General features: G+C 43.1%; 1 protein-coding gene across 1 annotated transcript; it reads right to left on the reverse strand.

Annotated features, from left to right (window-relative positions):
• Nucleotides 1-848: 848 nt before the first annotated feature.
• On the reverse strand, nucleotides 849-16,131 carry CCNA2 (cyclin A2). The gene is made up of 8 exons (XM_082243896.1): nucleotides 15,732-16,131; nucleotides 12,587-12,842; nucleotides 7,657-7,763; nucleotides 5,766-5,989; nucleotides 5,477-5,681; nucleotides 3,623-3,736; nucleotides 2,039-2,172; nucleotides 849-1,237 (listed from the first exon to the last, which is right to left on the reverse strand). The coding sequence occupies exons 1-8, from the start codon at nucleotides 15,891-15,893 to the stop codon at nucleotides 1,183-1,185; spliced, it is 1,257 nt and encodes a 418-aa protein (XP_082100022.1). The 5' UTR covers nucleotides 15,894-16,131; the 3' UTR covers nucleotides 849-1,182.
• Nucleotides 16,132-16,542: the final 411 nt, after the last annotated feature.

The raw sequence follows: 16,542 nt of genomic DNA on the forward strand, positions 1-16,542 counted from the left end.
TTCCTACTGTGGTGGGTTAGGAACATTCTCTAGCAGCTGTGAAACTTGTATTAAGACTTTGAGGGAAGGGATTTCGGCTTAGTTTGTCCAGAAAGAGCAAACAGTGTTCCTGATTGGTCAGTCAGACATTAAAAAAGGTGGGGAAAAGCATAATGAAACCTAAAGTCAGAATGTGATACAAGAGTGCACAACAGAGCCAACCATGCACAGGTGTGGTTAGAAATAAGAACAGTACCCTAACATGTGTTAAACATATGCAGGAGTTAGCCTAGCAAACATAGGATTAAGGCCTGGAAATCAGATAGCCCATTGTTTTACTAGCCATTGGGGCAGCAGACAGGCACCTTCCATTTGTCAGGGTGGCAAAGTTGTAATAGCCACCGTTAACTCAACACAGGAGAACCAAGAACACTGACAAGTAAACTGTTTGGATATGCAGGACCATAGACTAAGAGATACAGTAGTAAGCACAAGCCTCAACATTTAAAGTTACAGTCTAACAGCACAGCTGCACTCCACAATAGGTCAGCTACTTGTACAAGCTGCTTACATGTCAAATCACTGGAGTGCCACTTGTTTTGTCTAGATTGATTCTTCAGTTGAGCAAATGCAACCACCATTATCAGAAATTTAGCATTAATGCAAGCTAAGAAGGCCTGACTCTTGGGCTAGTGTCAGCCTAAAACTCCTCACAAAGTAGATTGCAGAGACATCTACAAGGAAGGTGTCAGATCTGCACCAATCTGATGGCCTCATGTGTTGACATGGTCAGCAATTTGTACTAATAACTTCCACATTAGGATGCCACAAGTGTAGAAGCCATTCTGTTCATTGAACGCTCTGTGACCCTGTCACAAGCTCAAAACACTTATTTCGCTGTTTAACATTTATTGGTATTAACAGTGATTTATATAGTATATAAACAAATATGTCAACTGCTTGGTTAGTGCAATCTGCACAAACAGCTTTATAAAAGAGCATAGCTAAGCAAATATCTAAAAACCATACATAAAATTTACAGAGTTTAAAACCATAAAAAAAAAAAAAAACACTTTGCTTCATAATTCTGTTCAGATACGCAATACCTGAATGAGTGAAAAACAAAGTCTCAATAATAGAAAAATAACTGTACATCATGTGCTTTGTGTCCATATACATTAGAAAAAAGTCCAACTTTTAGGATTATAAAAATATAGAAAGGGACTCTGGAGGATCAATTGTTGATGCACCTTGATACCTGGGGAAGGAAAAAAAAAAAACAAATTCAGTATACGGAATTCAGTTGTACAAAGGAGTAAACAAGTGAAAGCCACATTAAGCCCTCTTAACACACTGAATGTAGAATTTAATGGACAGATAGGTCAAAAGTGGACAACTGCTTGTCTATGAACACCCTCAATAGGAATACATTTACTTCACTTGTGCGTTTTGCAATACAAATTCACATAACAAGTGTGAACCGGGGACATTTTTAGTTTTGGATAGAAAGAATTCATTTCTCCACCCACCCCCCCCCCCCCCTCCATTTAGGAATATGGACCTATTGGTCCTGTTTTACCATTATAAAAATTAAAGAAAATCCCAAATTTTGGGTTAACACCAGAATTCTTCCAGTGGGACACCAGTTCTGGGGACAACCCAGGACTCCCTCTTTGGAGCAATTCCTCCCACTTCCTGTTTTGGCTATAGGCCGGGAAAAAAAAAATATTCCCAATGGGACAGATTGGGGTGGGATAAAATGTCCACATACTGGAGAGCTTTGCTAAAGTTGAAGCTCACACAAATTAAAGAAAACATGCACTGACAGAATGAGGTCTAATGCCATTGTTGACCTCCTAGAAAAAAAAATGCCAGTTGGAAGACTGTCTACAAATGCATGAGTATAGTCAGACCCAGGGGTGTAGGAACAAAAAAAAAAAAAAAAAATCCAACTGGGCAAGGGTCAAAAATCTAATAGTTGATCTTATCTTACAGCCTGGCCCTTAAAATGCATTAAAAGGCCATTTAAGTTTGTTCAACAATGTGTAGATTTACTCACTTTGCATTCTTGTATTTCTCACGCACAGCCTGTTGTTGGTGGGTTGCTGCAGAAAGATAGGTGCGATACAGATCCAAGATGCAAGGTTTAAGACTTTCCAAGGAGTATCTTGTGAACTGGACCAAGGAATCTGGCTGTGGGGGAGGGGAAAGACAAAGTTTAGGTCACCATACCAGAGAAAAATAAAATAAAAAAACCACACGTTCTCAAATGGGCCCCAAGATTAAATATATTCTGGAGATTTTACAAAAAGGAAAATTACAGCTTAATTCTTTATGTACATGGTTTTAACTGCCAAGTTTTCCAGCTTAAAGCTGAGTTCCAGCCTTTTCACTGACCTGTCCCGCAGGCCAGCAATGCGGCCACCAGAAGCCTCAATCCTCTTCCCTCTGGTCTTGGCAGCGCCAGCATTACTGGTGTAGGCACCCGGCAGTGACAGTTTGCGGCTTGACAGCCAGGTACGCACTTCGCATGCGCGAGTTGCTCTGCGCGTTATTGGCCGGCAATCTTCTGGGACCTCCGACATGTCCCAGAAGATTGCAGGGAGGGAGGTGGAGAGGAGAACTTCCGTTCAGGGCGCCGTGGCACTCTGAGCGGAAGCGGATACCTGTCAAAACTAGGTACCCGCTCCCCCCCCCCAAAAAAAATGACATGCCAAATGTGGCATGTCAGGGAGTTATTACTACCTAAAACGGAAGTTCCACTTTTGGGTGGAACTCCGCTTGAATGCTGAAATGCAGGGAAATCAAATCTAGGGTTCTAGTTTAAATCTGCGCAGTAATCAGTAAACTGCCTAAGAGCTCCACATGGGTTTACATTTACAAAGCTCTGCCCTGTCATCCTCTGAGGATCAGCGGGTGTTGGCGATCAATCATTGACCAGCACCATGCGGACCGGCTTATGCGGGACTATCACAGCCGGCACACACCCCCTACCCAGAAGTGCTGGATCACTAAACACGTGATCCGTGCAGGAGAGCCACTCTGCCACATACTCCTTGAGGCTGTCAGCAAGCGGTTTAAAAAACATGTTCTACACACCTGCTCTGTGCAGTGGTATTGCAGAGCGGCCCTGATCCTCATTTTATCAGGTCCCCCAGCAGCAATCTTGCCTCCTCTTAGTGTCCCAATAGCAAGCTGCGCAGCGTTTCTCCCAAGCTGTGTGTATGGAGAGACACCGGGACTTAACACCCCCCCCCCCCCCCCCCCCCACACACACACACACACACACACACAAACACACACACACACACACAAACACACACACTTCCTTCTCACCCCCCCTACACACACAGTTCCTTCTCACTGCATCATTTAACAGCAATGGCTCTTGATGCTACTCAAAATCCTGTGTGAAGAGGAAGAGGGGAGAAGAGAAGCAGTCAGGAACAGCTCTGGATCTATTATCTATGTTTCCCTTCACACAGGCAAGGGGCAAGGACAGAGAAATAGAAAACGTTTACATTAATGCAAGGACAGCATTAAGGTAAACATTTTTAGCTTTATTATCACTTTACTGTGCACAAAATGCCTTTTTTTACACAGGTAGATTTATATCCCTTGTGGCTATGGAAAACCTACATACCCAAGTCTCATCGTTTAATGTGAAGTTTGCAATGACGAAAGCCGATGCAGCAACAACAGATGGCAAGTATCGGAGGAAAGGGTCTGCATCTATTAAGCTGAGCTCTCCCAGGTACTGCAAAAAAAAAACAAACAAACAAATGAATTACTGAAACATACTAAAGTTACTGAACACTTTTTTTTAAATGCAGTGCAAAGTATGCTTGCCGAATACCTGTTGCAACTTGCTACAGTAAGAACCTTTTACATATCAATAGCATGTTATATAGTGGTCCTAAACTTTGGAAAAGATTGCTAGATATTTCTTTAAGCCTCTTGTCAGATTATAACTAGGAGATCCAGTAGCTATGAGATTGCCTATAAACTAAACTATTTCCATTTTGCAGTGGTATAATCAAATGCCATCACTGCTCAAACCTTGCAAGTGTCATTGCAGTTGCATCACTGAGACATGCTGCATATACCAGTGGTCAGGCAGAATTAGCATGGATACAACACCTGGCTATTTTGAATTGAGGGCAGAATTCTGCTCGCAATAGCCAAATGTGAATCACCCAAAAAAAAAAAAAAAAAAAAAAAACAATAAATCACAGCAATTCACACCAAGCTTATCCCCAGATGATCAATACACCTGCAATTGACTAACAGTCTATTCAAACAGAATAGAACTGTAAATACCCATAAACAAAAGGCAGGGATGTTCCATCTTCAGCTCAATTTCTGTGTTCTAGGCAAGAACTAGGTGAAAACATGCCCTGTGAAGGCCAGTGATGGCGAACCTTGGCACTCCAGATGTTTTGGACCTACATTTCCCATGATGCTCAACTACACTGCAGAGTGCATAAGCATCATGGGCAATGTAGTTCCAAAACATCTTGGGTACCAAGGTTCGCCATCACTGCCCCAGGCTGTACATTACACCTGAAGGTCTGGCCAAAATCACTACCAAGCTCTGACATACAGTCCATTGACAGACACCACACGAAGCTAAGGGGGGGGGGGGGGGGGTTTGGAGGAGAGACTTATAATGGTAGCATCTGGAGGACTGGATCAATCCCTGGCTTAGCCTTTGTTCACACTGAACAAGGCTTTGAAATGGTGCAAGTTCATCTGACTTCAGGGGGGACTAAAAAGACATCTGTACAGGTTCATGCACAGGTGAATATTGAAAAATCACCCCTGAAGTTGCCAAAAGCACTGCAGGAGATTAAATCTTCTACCTGTGACTAAATAAGCAATTAAGCCTTGTGGCACAAGGAGCCTGCACTGCAAGGTGTATGTGGGTTTTCTTACCTGGCAGGGGGCTTTAATAACAGGAATGATTGGATTGGGGGGTGTGGCACCAATCCCAGAGCTTGATTTGAAGCTGAATGAATCAGATGGGTAGGGATAGAGCGCATTTTAGCAGTGTACACTTGACTTTTGCACCCAAATCGCAGCCTATTGCTGGCAATCAGAGCATCCCAATTAGTGCATCGCCGACTTTGCCGCGCTGCACCATTTTCCAAAAAAGTAGATTTACCCCATTCCTCACTCCAGATTTCCTCTATGCTGCAGTACCAGTTCCTTGAGGCTATGGTTGGTGGTTGCATACCAATATTCCATACAATGCAGGACTATTGGTCTTGCACTGTATGTGGGAATAGTGAGGGCACACCCAAAAGTCTTCAACATTGGAAGCCTGCCAGAGTAAGGGATGGCATATTACAGCTCATTGGTCTATCCTTAAACCCTTGCAGTGCAGGGGGCCACCACAGCAAAGGTTTTTTTTAATCCCAGATTTCACCTTTGACTTTAGAAAGATCATTTTAGATAATATGCATATGTAAATGACAAAATGCGATTGTACACCTACCATACACAAACTTTCCATTTTAGAAGCCACTGGATGGAGACGAAAATATTGGTTGAGGTATTGTAGGATAGTTGGAGCAGCAAGGTCAAAAGACAGAACTTTAAGAACCAAATGTTCCATTTTAAGTACTTGTTTCTTGTTGTAAGTGTCATCAGTTATGTAAACAAATTCTGCTACTTCAGGCGGGTAGATCTCTTCAAATTTCCTGCATTGGCAGAAACGAGTCCATTAGAACTAGGCAAAACCGTACTGATCCTTTGTAATATATTGGTGAAAATAAAATACTTACGAAGCTAATAGCATAGCAGCAGTGCCAACTAATTGAAGCTTCCCCCGTAATACAGACATTGATGACAAGAATCTATCAATGTAGTTCACAGCCAAATAGAGAGTCTCATTCTGCAGCTTGTACTCTTCACCAACTTCAACCAGCCAGTCAACAAGGATTGCACGCATGTTATTCGTTATATCAGGCTGCTTCTGCATGTAACCAGCCTTGGGTTTACACTTTATCTGTAGACAAAAAAAAAAAAAAAAAATTTTAAAAAATTCAGCTCAAAAACAGAAAGCTTACCAGTCCTTCGATATGGTGACTGCATTCCTTTTAGGCTTTTCACCTGGTGCCCAAACAGATGCAATTTTTATCAGCGCATGGTTAGCTTATGTCTACAGCTTTCACGTTAGCCCTCCAACAGCCATTACAAAGAAAGTTAACATGGCAAAAGACAGGGTCTCATGGGCAGCAATGTACCAAGTCTGGAATGCAAGCGCTGTAAGCGGTCATGGCAGTGGTAATTTGTAGAGCTTTATAATGTAAAAGTCAAACTACATAATTACTGGGAATTTTTGTTCCCAACAGCTGAATGGAACAGCAAAAAGAAAGCCAAATATTGCATGTGCTGCCGTGGATAGTGGCCACTAAAGCCCTAAATAAGGAAAGCAGGTTTACTTGAAACCGGTCATGTTAAACTATAAACACACAGCATTCTAAAAAAAATAATTTGTCAGTCTAATCTGCTCTTGCAGAGCTAGAGCTGCTGCTAGAATAGCATCAAATACTTCGGTGAGTGTTAGATACTGATCAGTGGCATATCCTAGCAAACCTTCCTGTTATGACAATCTGAAGGGCAAAGGCTCTGGTAGTGTGAGCTTGCCCATTGTTTCCCACACCAAACCCGGTATACCTACTAGCCTATTACTAATGGAGAGCTTAACAAGCCAATAGAAATATGTATGAGGTAAATGGGGCAGGCAATGTTTAGCACAAGGTGAAGTGTTGAAGCTTGGTCCATTAAGCAAGCCATGAGTCATTTTCTATCATTCAACCAACGGTTGAAAGAAAACATGCGAGTGGGGGAATCCCCCCCTTGGGAACTATTGCATTCTGACCGTGGGGGCTTCACTGCCATTAGAATACAATCAGCACCACCAGTTATAGCCAGCAGCACTGATTGAGTGAAAATGTTCCAAAAGGCTGACTGTACAGAAGTCTATAGATTAATTTCTGTACAACCAGCCTGCTCAGATGGATTGAAATTCAGATGGTCTCTGCTGAACTTGGACCAGTCTTTAGAATGGGCAGGGATTTAGCCATTACAGAAGGCTTTTGTGAGCTGCAGCAGGTATTTGCTATTGCCCCTAGGTGCCTACACTGAACCGGACCTGATCTAACATTTAAGCAACAGTTCTTATATACAGGCACCTTGTGGTTGTATCTACTGGTGTCCCTGTGACTCCCTTTTGGATTTTAGATTCAGGCTACACGAGTTTGTCAAGTAGAGCTGAGCTATAGGGCTCATGAGCATTTGAGGCTAGAAGCTTCAGGAGTCCCTCACAAACGCCCATAATTCATTAAAAACAAGTAAATTATAAACCATTTCAGCCATTCTGTGAGAAGACCACAGCAGAGAGCAGTGTTTTTAGATACCTTTTTTTTAAATGTTTTTACCATGGATCACATCAGGAACATGTGAGAAAATGCTCCCAATGTTGCTGTGGCTCCTAAAATGTAGAAAATTGAGTGAGGAACAGTTTGCCACTACTGGACTAATCTATTGATGCAGGCAACAGCACGTGGTGACATTTTTCAAACATTTTTATATAATATATTATAAAAAAAAAAAAAAAAAAAAAAAAAAAAAAAAAACAGGGCCTATCCACTATCCAGGACACCAAATTACCTCCATTTCCCTGATATAAGTATGAATCTCTTCTGCATAATCTTGGACTTCTTTGCCACTGGTCACCTTTTCTTCCTCATCCACAATTGACATATCCATTGGAGAATCTGAAAAAGATAAATAAAAAAAAAAGTTAGTGCACTTTATAATACAGTGCATTTATTTTGGCAAAGGGTGGAATTAGCCTTTAAATAATCAATCTTCAGAGCTTGAATGCAAGCAGCCAGTGCTTATGTAACTGAAGGAATTTTCACAAGTCCAGAAAACAGCCACAGACTTGTTTTAAAGCCCTGTGTAATTCCAAAACATTGCACTTTTAGGGGCTCCTGTGATCAATAAAAATTGCTTACTGAAGAATATGCCTCAGATGTCCTTATGTAGCAGCATTGGTTCTGGTGCCTGCAGTAAGATTGCAAAATAGGTCCAGAAACTCCATGTTTAGGTGCTTTAGGGACAATAGGGCAAGTAGTGAAGCTAGTAAAAACTGCACTTGAGCAGACAAAATAGAACACCATATTCCACCCAAATACATGCATTATTCCAGGCTGTACAACCCACACAGTAGCTTTCAGATCACATGTAATACACACTGAAACGCTACTATATTTTCTATAGCTCTAAAAACACAAGTGCACCAAATAGATTACCTACAGGTGTTCTATGCTTTAATATTGGCAGAGGAGCTCCAAAAAGGGAAAAAATGCTTCACTGACTTGTGTAACAAGTGATTTGGTTTAATACAGTGTAAATGAAGCACTCAGGTAGGAGGAATAGAATAAGCCGTCAGTGTACCATACTGCAGTAAGTTTTACATGCACCATTTTCTTAGCACAGTGCATCCCCACACAGGTCTGTTACAGTGTGCTACAACATAGCTGCAATGTATAAGTGTTGATATAAAATGAATGCCTCCATGAGTTACAGTAAGGCTTGTTCAACACATTATCTTAACATAAATAGGATTGGGCCTTAAAGATGAGTTTACTTCCTCTAAGTTTTACCTAAAGGGTAAGCCTATAATCAGGCTTACCTATAGGTAGTGTAAATATCTCCTAAACATGCACAGTTTATGTGTATTCAGCCAGTAAAATCACTGGCCCCTGCGCTCTGAGGGAATGGCCGCCCGTGCCATTTCTTCAGAGCCCTGTGCCATAACCGGCAGCTCCTGCACGCATGTGGGGGAGTGACATTGCTTTGGGCAGTACAAGCTTAATCCACACACACAGAAGGAAGACCGGGTGAAGATAGACACTGTCTCCAGTGATGAGATTGCATCGCTAGAATGCTTCATTTTAAAGGCAAGTTTCACATAATGTGCTGATATGCAGTGCATACTAGCGCCTTTGCCTGGCACGTGAGAACTTTTTTTAAAGTTGTGCTAAAGCCAAAACATTTTTAATGCATTCCCTGCATGAAGCAAAACAAAATGTCCTTCTTGCTTGCTGTCCTTTCCTTCCCTGTGTGAAGGGGGAAAGATCCAGCACTGTGCACTGCTCCCATCTTACTCCACACAGGGATGCTGGCAGCAGCCGAAGCCATTAGCTTCTGCTGCCAATCAAATGTAGTGGGGAGGAAGCAGCGGCTTTAAGACAGCTCGGGAGTGAGCATGCACTGTCCCCATAGCAGCAACTTGCTTTGGGGGCACAAAAGGGGGGCAAAGGTTGCCAGCTTAGGACCCTAGAAGTGGAGGTTCAGGGCCACTGCAGTTTTGCACAGAGCAGGCAAGTATAATTTTTTTTTTTTTAACCACTACAGTCCACCATGCATTTACATCACTACTTTGACGTTAACAGGGTTATGGCAACATTGCTGCCCTATCCTTGATTGTTTTCATAATGCAAGAGGTCTATTTAACCACTAGAGCATTTTGCTGTCTTACGTCTGGGCCACTTTTTGCAATTCGGCGCTGTGCGTCTTTAACTGACAATTGTGCGGTCATGCAACGCCGTACCCAAACAAAATTTACATCCTTTTTTCCCCACAAACAGAGTTTTCTTTTGGTGGTATTTGATCACCTGTGCGATTTTTACTTTTTGCGCTATAAACAAAAAAGCGTTTATTTTGAAAAAAATATTTTTAACATTTTTTTTATATGAAATTCCCCCAAAAAAGATGTAAAAACCAATTTTTTTTAAATTTTTGGCCAATTTGTTTTCTGCTACCCATGGTTGGTAAAAAAAAAAAATAAAAAAAATCACAATAAGCGTATTTTGATTGGATTGCGCAAAAGTTATTGCGTTTACTAACTATGGGAAAGATTTCTATCATTTTTGGTGTTTTTTTTTAACGCGTAATGGCGGCGATCTGCGATTTTTTTTGCGGGACTGCGACATTGCGGCGGACAGATCGGACCCTTGACTGACATTTTTGACACTTGGGGGTACCAGTGACATTACTATAGTAATTAGTGCTATATATATATGCACTGTTACTGTAAAAATGACACTGGCAAGGAAGGGGTTAATTTTATTGGAGAGGGAGGGGTTAATGTATGCCTGGTGCTTACTAACGTGTGGGGGGGAGGTGAGTGAGTGAGGGACAGATCGGATGTTCAGCTATGCTAAACACTCCGATCTGTCACTCCCTGTCACTTAGGAGATCCGCCCGCTCTGTTTACACAGGCGGGCGGATCTCCAAACTGGATTCCCCGACGATCGGGGCAGAGCAGCGGCGATCGCCGCTGCTCCTCCCCTGGCCCGACTCCCGCTGTGAATGAAAACAGCGGGAGCGCGCCTCCGGCGGCGCGCCACCTACAGGGGGAGGAGTCTGGCGACGTAGGTCTACGTCATCAGACGATAACGAGCCACGTTGCCGCAGTAGTACTCCGGTACTCAGCGGTAAAGTGGTTAAACATGAACGTGGTCCCGGTAGCGGATTCCCCACTGGATAACTTATGGGTGGCAGAAGAGGTGCCCACCCTCCTCCCGCCATTTCCCAGTAGTTTTCCCCGCTTACCGAGCAGTCAGTAGCGGAGAAAAATGATCTGGTCCTATGGTGCTTGGCAGGTAAGATGGCCCCCACTCAACTTGCCTTGGAAGATTGGAGAGACGTCAAATGTCGCTTTCAACAGCTTTAATAAAAAATCCCATACAACTTTATTGCTTTTTAGTGTAGATTTATTGCTTTTTAGTGTAGATTTATTGCTTTTTAGTGCAGATGTGAGATGTGAGGTATTTTTGACCCCCAGATCTCAAATTAAAGAGGGCCTGTCCTTATTTCTATTACAGGGGATGTTTACATTCCTCGTAAAACGAAGTGATTTTTTTTGTAGTAATACAAATAGGTTTATTGAAAGTATATCATAATATATGACCACATTTACATACATGAATAAAATATGCTCACAAGTACAGTAAACACATTGCATTGTTGAACTGGAGCATCATAAAATCTCGACGCGTATCGTGAGGAACATAGCTCACTTCTTCAGGAGTACATGCTCATCAACTGGTTTGCAATGGGATGAAGTCAAATTGAATGAAATGCCACTATAATCCCGCGGTGGTGGTAAATGCACAGTCAGTTTTTTTTTTTTTTAAACAAGGACAGTAAAAATGTAAAGCGCCCCATCTCCCTGAGCTCGAGCACAGAAGCGAATGCATACGCAAGTACACATGTAAATGGTGTTCAACCCTCACGTGAGGTATCACTACGGTTGTTAGAGCAATATTTCTAGCACTAGAACACTTTTTTTTTTTTTAAGTACCAATGTTTGTTGCCATTCCATGAGCGTGCGCAGTTTTGAAGCATGACACATTAGGTGTCAATTTACATGGCGTAACCTTTAACTCACAGAACACAATGGGCCAACATTTTTTTTTTTTTTTTTTTTTAATCCAAGACCGCTGAGCAAATACAGTGTGACAAAGTATTGCAACAATCCCCATTTTATGCTCTAGGCACAGTGATGGCAAACCTTGGCACCCCAGATGTTTTGGAACTACATTTCCCATGATGCTCACCTACACTGCAGAGTGCATGAGCATCATGGGAAACGTAGTTCCAAAACATCTGGGGTGCCAAGGTTCGCCATCACTGCTCGAGGGTCTCTAAAAAAATATATACATACATATAATGTTTAGGGGTTCTAAGTAATGCACACTGATTTGAACTTATAAACAAGTATCAGAAATAGGCTTTGTCCAAAAGTAGTTACTTTTTTACATTTTAAGTGTGTCACTAAGGCAAATCAAATACTTTGACTACTATGTACTGATCCATATGTCTCAACTTAAGCTATCTGCAGGTATAAGGCTCGGTTTCCACTAGTGCGACTTGACACATGTCAAGTCGCACAGCAAGTTAAAACCCATTGTTTTCAATGGGGCCCGTTTCCACTGCCGCGGCTTCAGTTGCTGCAACCTCAAAAGTAAATAGTGTACTACTTTTGAGCGCGACTTCCCTCTATATATGAGGGACAAGTCTAACTGAAGCCGCGGTTTACTTTTGCTACGAAGTCGTGCTAGAAGTAGCACGACTTCGTAGCCGCACTAGTGGAAACCGAGGCTAAAGCACAAGTGCTCTTCAATGCCTGTTTGCCAGAATCCTAGGGTGAATCGTTCACTACACAACCACCAGCCACTATGTAGATTTAGGATTTTCTATTACCTGAATGTTTTAATTTTGTCTTATTAGAAAGGAAGAAAAAAAAAAAAAACCCAAACTTTCATAAGGCTAGGGGGCATTTGAAATGGTTAAGGTGCCCAGAGACATTGAAAAACCTCTGACCAAGACATGTCCAGTGTTGAGAGAAGTGTTTAAAGATGAAATAACACGCACTTGCATACTGCACCCACAATGAAGAGTGAAAGCCAGAAGCAGAACACAGAAAACCAATATACATTACTATTATGGGGCAATTGTTGCATTTTTAGCACTGCTGCTCATGTGTAATAACCAACAGCAGCTGCCAGGATGAGCTTTACCTTACCATAGCTAGTATGGACTACTGGGTTTTCTATGGGCTCCAGAGGCTTCCTTTGTCCGAGAGAAATCACCACTTTATTCAGCTGTTTCAGGTGTTCATCTTGCACAGGTTTTTTAGTAACTGGCTGCTTCCGATAGTTTGCACAGTCTGGCTCATCCACATGGATTGCAAAGGTAGCCTGCTTGGGAGCAGCTTTTCCAGCTGGTAGCTTGCCATAATTCTCATCATTGGTGCCCAAATGATTGCGTGCAGCAAGAACCTGAAGATATGAAGAGAATAGTTCAATCATCTAGCAGCACAAAACAAAATTCCAAACCACTTCACATCTAACCAGGAATTTATGAATTGGAAAGAATCTCAATTTATACAGAAGCATTAAGGTTGATAAAGCATGAGATCTTCTTAGAGCAAAACAAAAAAAGAAAAAACACTGATGTCAGCAATTAATCAGGATTTGTAGCAAATGGATTTGTTGAGACGCCATGGCAAGCACCTGTATTGCATGCAGTTGCAGCTCCCATTTGCTGGAAAGGGTCACATTCAGCTGCTATACTGCCCACCAAGCACAATGAGGGGGTGATTTTTGCAATATACACTAAAAAAAAAAAAAAAAAAACTTTCATATCTGTTTTCAAAGGGGAAAAAAAAGTCATGCTGATATCTATACAGATATGAACTGTGTGATGATTTTCATTTCCATCAAATGATGTGGCATTCTTTCGATCCTAAGTCTACAGAGGGCTGAAGTCAAAAGACACCCCAAAAATCAGTAAAAAAGAAATGCAGCAGGCTAGTCCATTTTACTGAAATTTCATTGCAGCAACTCATATGGTACTCAGTTTGTATGTCCGCCCCCCCCCCCCCCCCCCCCCCGCATGCACACTCCAAAGACATGCTGGTAGGTTAATTGAATCCTGTATAAAAAAATTGGCCCTACTGTGTATGTATGAATGTGAGTTAGGGACCTTAGATTGTGAGCTCCTTGAGGGCAGGGACTGATGTGACCTAAAATTCAAGCACAAGCACTTAGTCTTTCAGCTATTTGATTATCAGTATGGTTGGTTAACAGCACAAGCACTTTATCTGATCAATAGCAAGGACAATTTTGCATTACATTTATTCACTTATTTTTTCCATTTCAGATGTATATCTATATGAATTGTTGAGTATACACATTTACATGATAACTAGAGCAGCGCTGATACCATTTATTTAAACATCTTACTTACCTAATCTGTGTTAATGGTTTTGCACAGAGCAGCCCCAATCCTCTTCTAAGGCCCCCCACCGGCACGCTGGCCCTCCTTATCTTGGAGTGCCCCATTAGCAAGCTACACTCATGTCAGATTGCGCCTGAGCCCTGGACACAGAATGGGGCTTGCCCCCCCCCCTCTTCACTGGCTGTCAGAAGGCAGAGACCCTGGAGGGATGACCACACTAAGCAGGAGAACACTGGTCAGTTCCCTAGATTTGCTGGGAACTCTGTGCCCTCTCCTCCAATGACCAGACTTGCCTTGACAACCTCACTGGAAAGCTCAGTGTGCTGCTTCTCCTCCCCTAGCTCTTTTGCAGCTGAGAACAGAGGGAATGAGAAAGACATACCTATACAAAAATGTTTTCCCTTTTGGATTTATATTTTAAAGTGGAAGTAAACCACACCAATTTATCTCTTTTTAAACCCTGCAAAGTAAAGGCATAATGTGCAAGTATGCACTGCATACTAGCACAATTTGAAATACTTACCTTAGAACGAAGCCCTGCACCGCCACGCTGTAAGCTCTGAAAAAACGCTTCCATCTTCACCCAGTCTTCCTTCCAGGTTCACACCCTCCGACCATCTGATTGGCCACACCGCAATCACGTCACTCCCATGCATGCAGTCACAAACTGCAGCACAGAACCATGAAGGCACAGTACAGGTATACCATCCTTTCAGAGCGCATGCCTCAGACATCACCAGCTCCATGAAGTGTGAATGTCCCCCAAACTGTGAAGGTTTAGGAAATATTCATAGCACCTACAGGTAAGCCCATAATAAGGCTTACCTATAGGTACAAGCCTACAGTTTACATCCATTTTATACTAAACAGGTTGTTTGACAAGGTGATCATTTGAAACCACTCAATCACAAGCATAAACAAGTCTAGGTTTACACTGCAGTGGGTGCATGAAAACATGTAAAACGCACACTCCTGCACCCAAACATGTGCTGCTCTTTAGCATACAGGAAAGGGTGCCAATAAATCCTAATAGAAACTCCATTGATCAGAAAACGCTGCACTTTTTTTGGGTGCATGAAACCGCATAGTGCCAAAGCACAATGCAGTGCCATGCATCAGCATTTTTAGACAAGGGTCAGGGACTTTTTCCCTTGCAGGTAGAGCAGGCTATTCCAATGAATAGGCTGCTGGGCAAATGCAAGTCACGCCACCAGCAATAATCTGAAGCTTGGCCAACAATTGCAGTAGTACTGCTACTGAACAGTCACATTGATCAATCAACTGCTGACAGAGCACAACTTGCAATCCCATAGAAAATTATGATTTTCTTAAGGTCATAGCATGTGGGGGGGGGATAATCGCTGCAAGAAGAGCACCCATGTTTAATCATCCTAATACAGCATAGCAATGGCTTACAGATCCCAGATTGAGAGAAGGGCAATCACACTACTGTTAGATTGTAAGCTCTCATGAGCAAGGCCCGCCATCCCTGTATAGAATAATGCACTGCAGACACTATATAACCCTGTATGATGAGTACAATCCACCCTCCTAGGCCAGGCACATGTCCTCCCAACACACAGATCACTACCTGATCCCCTGCACTATGAAACCATAAAACGTGACCCCCATGGATTTCAGCCCTGGCAGACTATGGATCCATACCAGCAGCATGCAGTGTGATCAGAGCTGGGTGTGCCAGGGAGGGAAGGCTTATCGATCAGTATTGGAGGGAAATGATCGGTTACTGTATACAGGCCTGGCAACCCCCCTATGGATCATAGCACGGTGCAGGCCGATTATCCCCCCTCCCCCTGTCCTCGGTGGGCCATGTCCCCCCCATCATTATAGAGGAAGACAGAGCGATCCCCCATTACACCCCAGAGAAAGGCCCAACGTAGGCCCCTGTGCATTGAACCTACCGGTACCGGCTGCTGCTTTCCTCCTCGTCCCTGGGCCCCCCGCAGCCCTCGATTTTCCTGCAGAACCCCGAGCACGGTGCGGCCTCCCTGGGGCCCGGCTTGCTGGAGCGGCGCCTTCCTGGGCTGGACGTTCTCCTGGTTCTCATCCCGCAGCACGTACTGAGACATCTTGGAGCCGGAATTAGGGAGGGTGCTCGGATATACGACCCCCCTGTCCTTGTACTATACGGAAGGAGAAGCTCACTGCACACAGGACGAGGCTCTGCACTCAGCCGACCAGAGAGCCCGCTCTTACCGGCGCTAACCGAGTACAAATACCAGCCCTGTGCCCGCCACGCTCTCACTTTGTCCGACAATTTAATTCCTGCGCGCTGCAGCGGACACAGACTTCTCAGTTCAAGTAGCCCGCGACTATTGAAATCAGCCAATCATAGGACCGCGCGGGACAACGTCATCGGGGCTACGGCAGTCTGCAGGGGAAAAAAGCAAAGAGCGAAAGAGGGAGATCAGCTGACTGTGATGTCAGAGGGGCTCCATGAATGATAGCCACTAATACTGGCTCCTGTGTGTGCGTGGGATCATAGTTATACAAATATCATTGTATTTGGAAACATGGAACTTACAACAGAGAGAATGGAACACACAACATGCAACACAGAACACAGAGAAGGGAACATACAACACAGAGTATGGAATACAACATACAACACAGAGAAGGTAACACAACATACAACACAGAGAAGGGAACACAACATACAACACACAGAATGGAACACAACATACAACACAGAACATACAACACAGAGAAAGGAACACA

The sequence above is a fragment of the Pelophylax lessonae genome (genome assembly GCF_965119305.1).
Source record: "Pelophylax lessonae genome assembly, chromosome: 1".
NCBI lineage: Eukaryota > Metazoa > Chordata > Amphibia > Anura > Ranidae > Pelophylax > Pelophylax lessonae.

Coding starts and splice junctions, on each gene's coding strand:
- CCNA2 (XM_082243896.1), bottom strand. CDS start 15,893: ATGTCTCAGTACGTGCTGCGGGATGAGAACCAGGAGAACGTCCAGCCC. Junction 5,990..7,656: donor CTTATATCAGGGAAATGGAG/GTAATTTGGTGT, acceptor TTTTGTCTACAG/ATAAAGTGTAAACCCAAGGC. Junction 2,173..3,622: donor CATTAAACGATGAGACTTGG/GTATGTAGGTTT, acceptor CCTCCCCCACAG/CCAGATTCCTTGGTCCAGTT.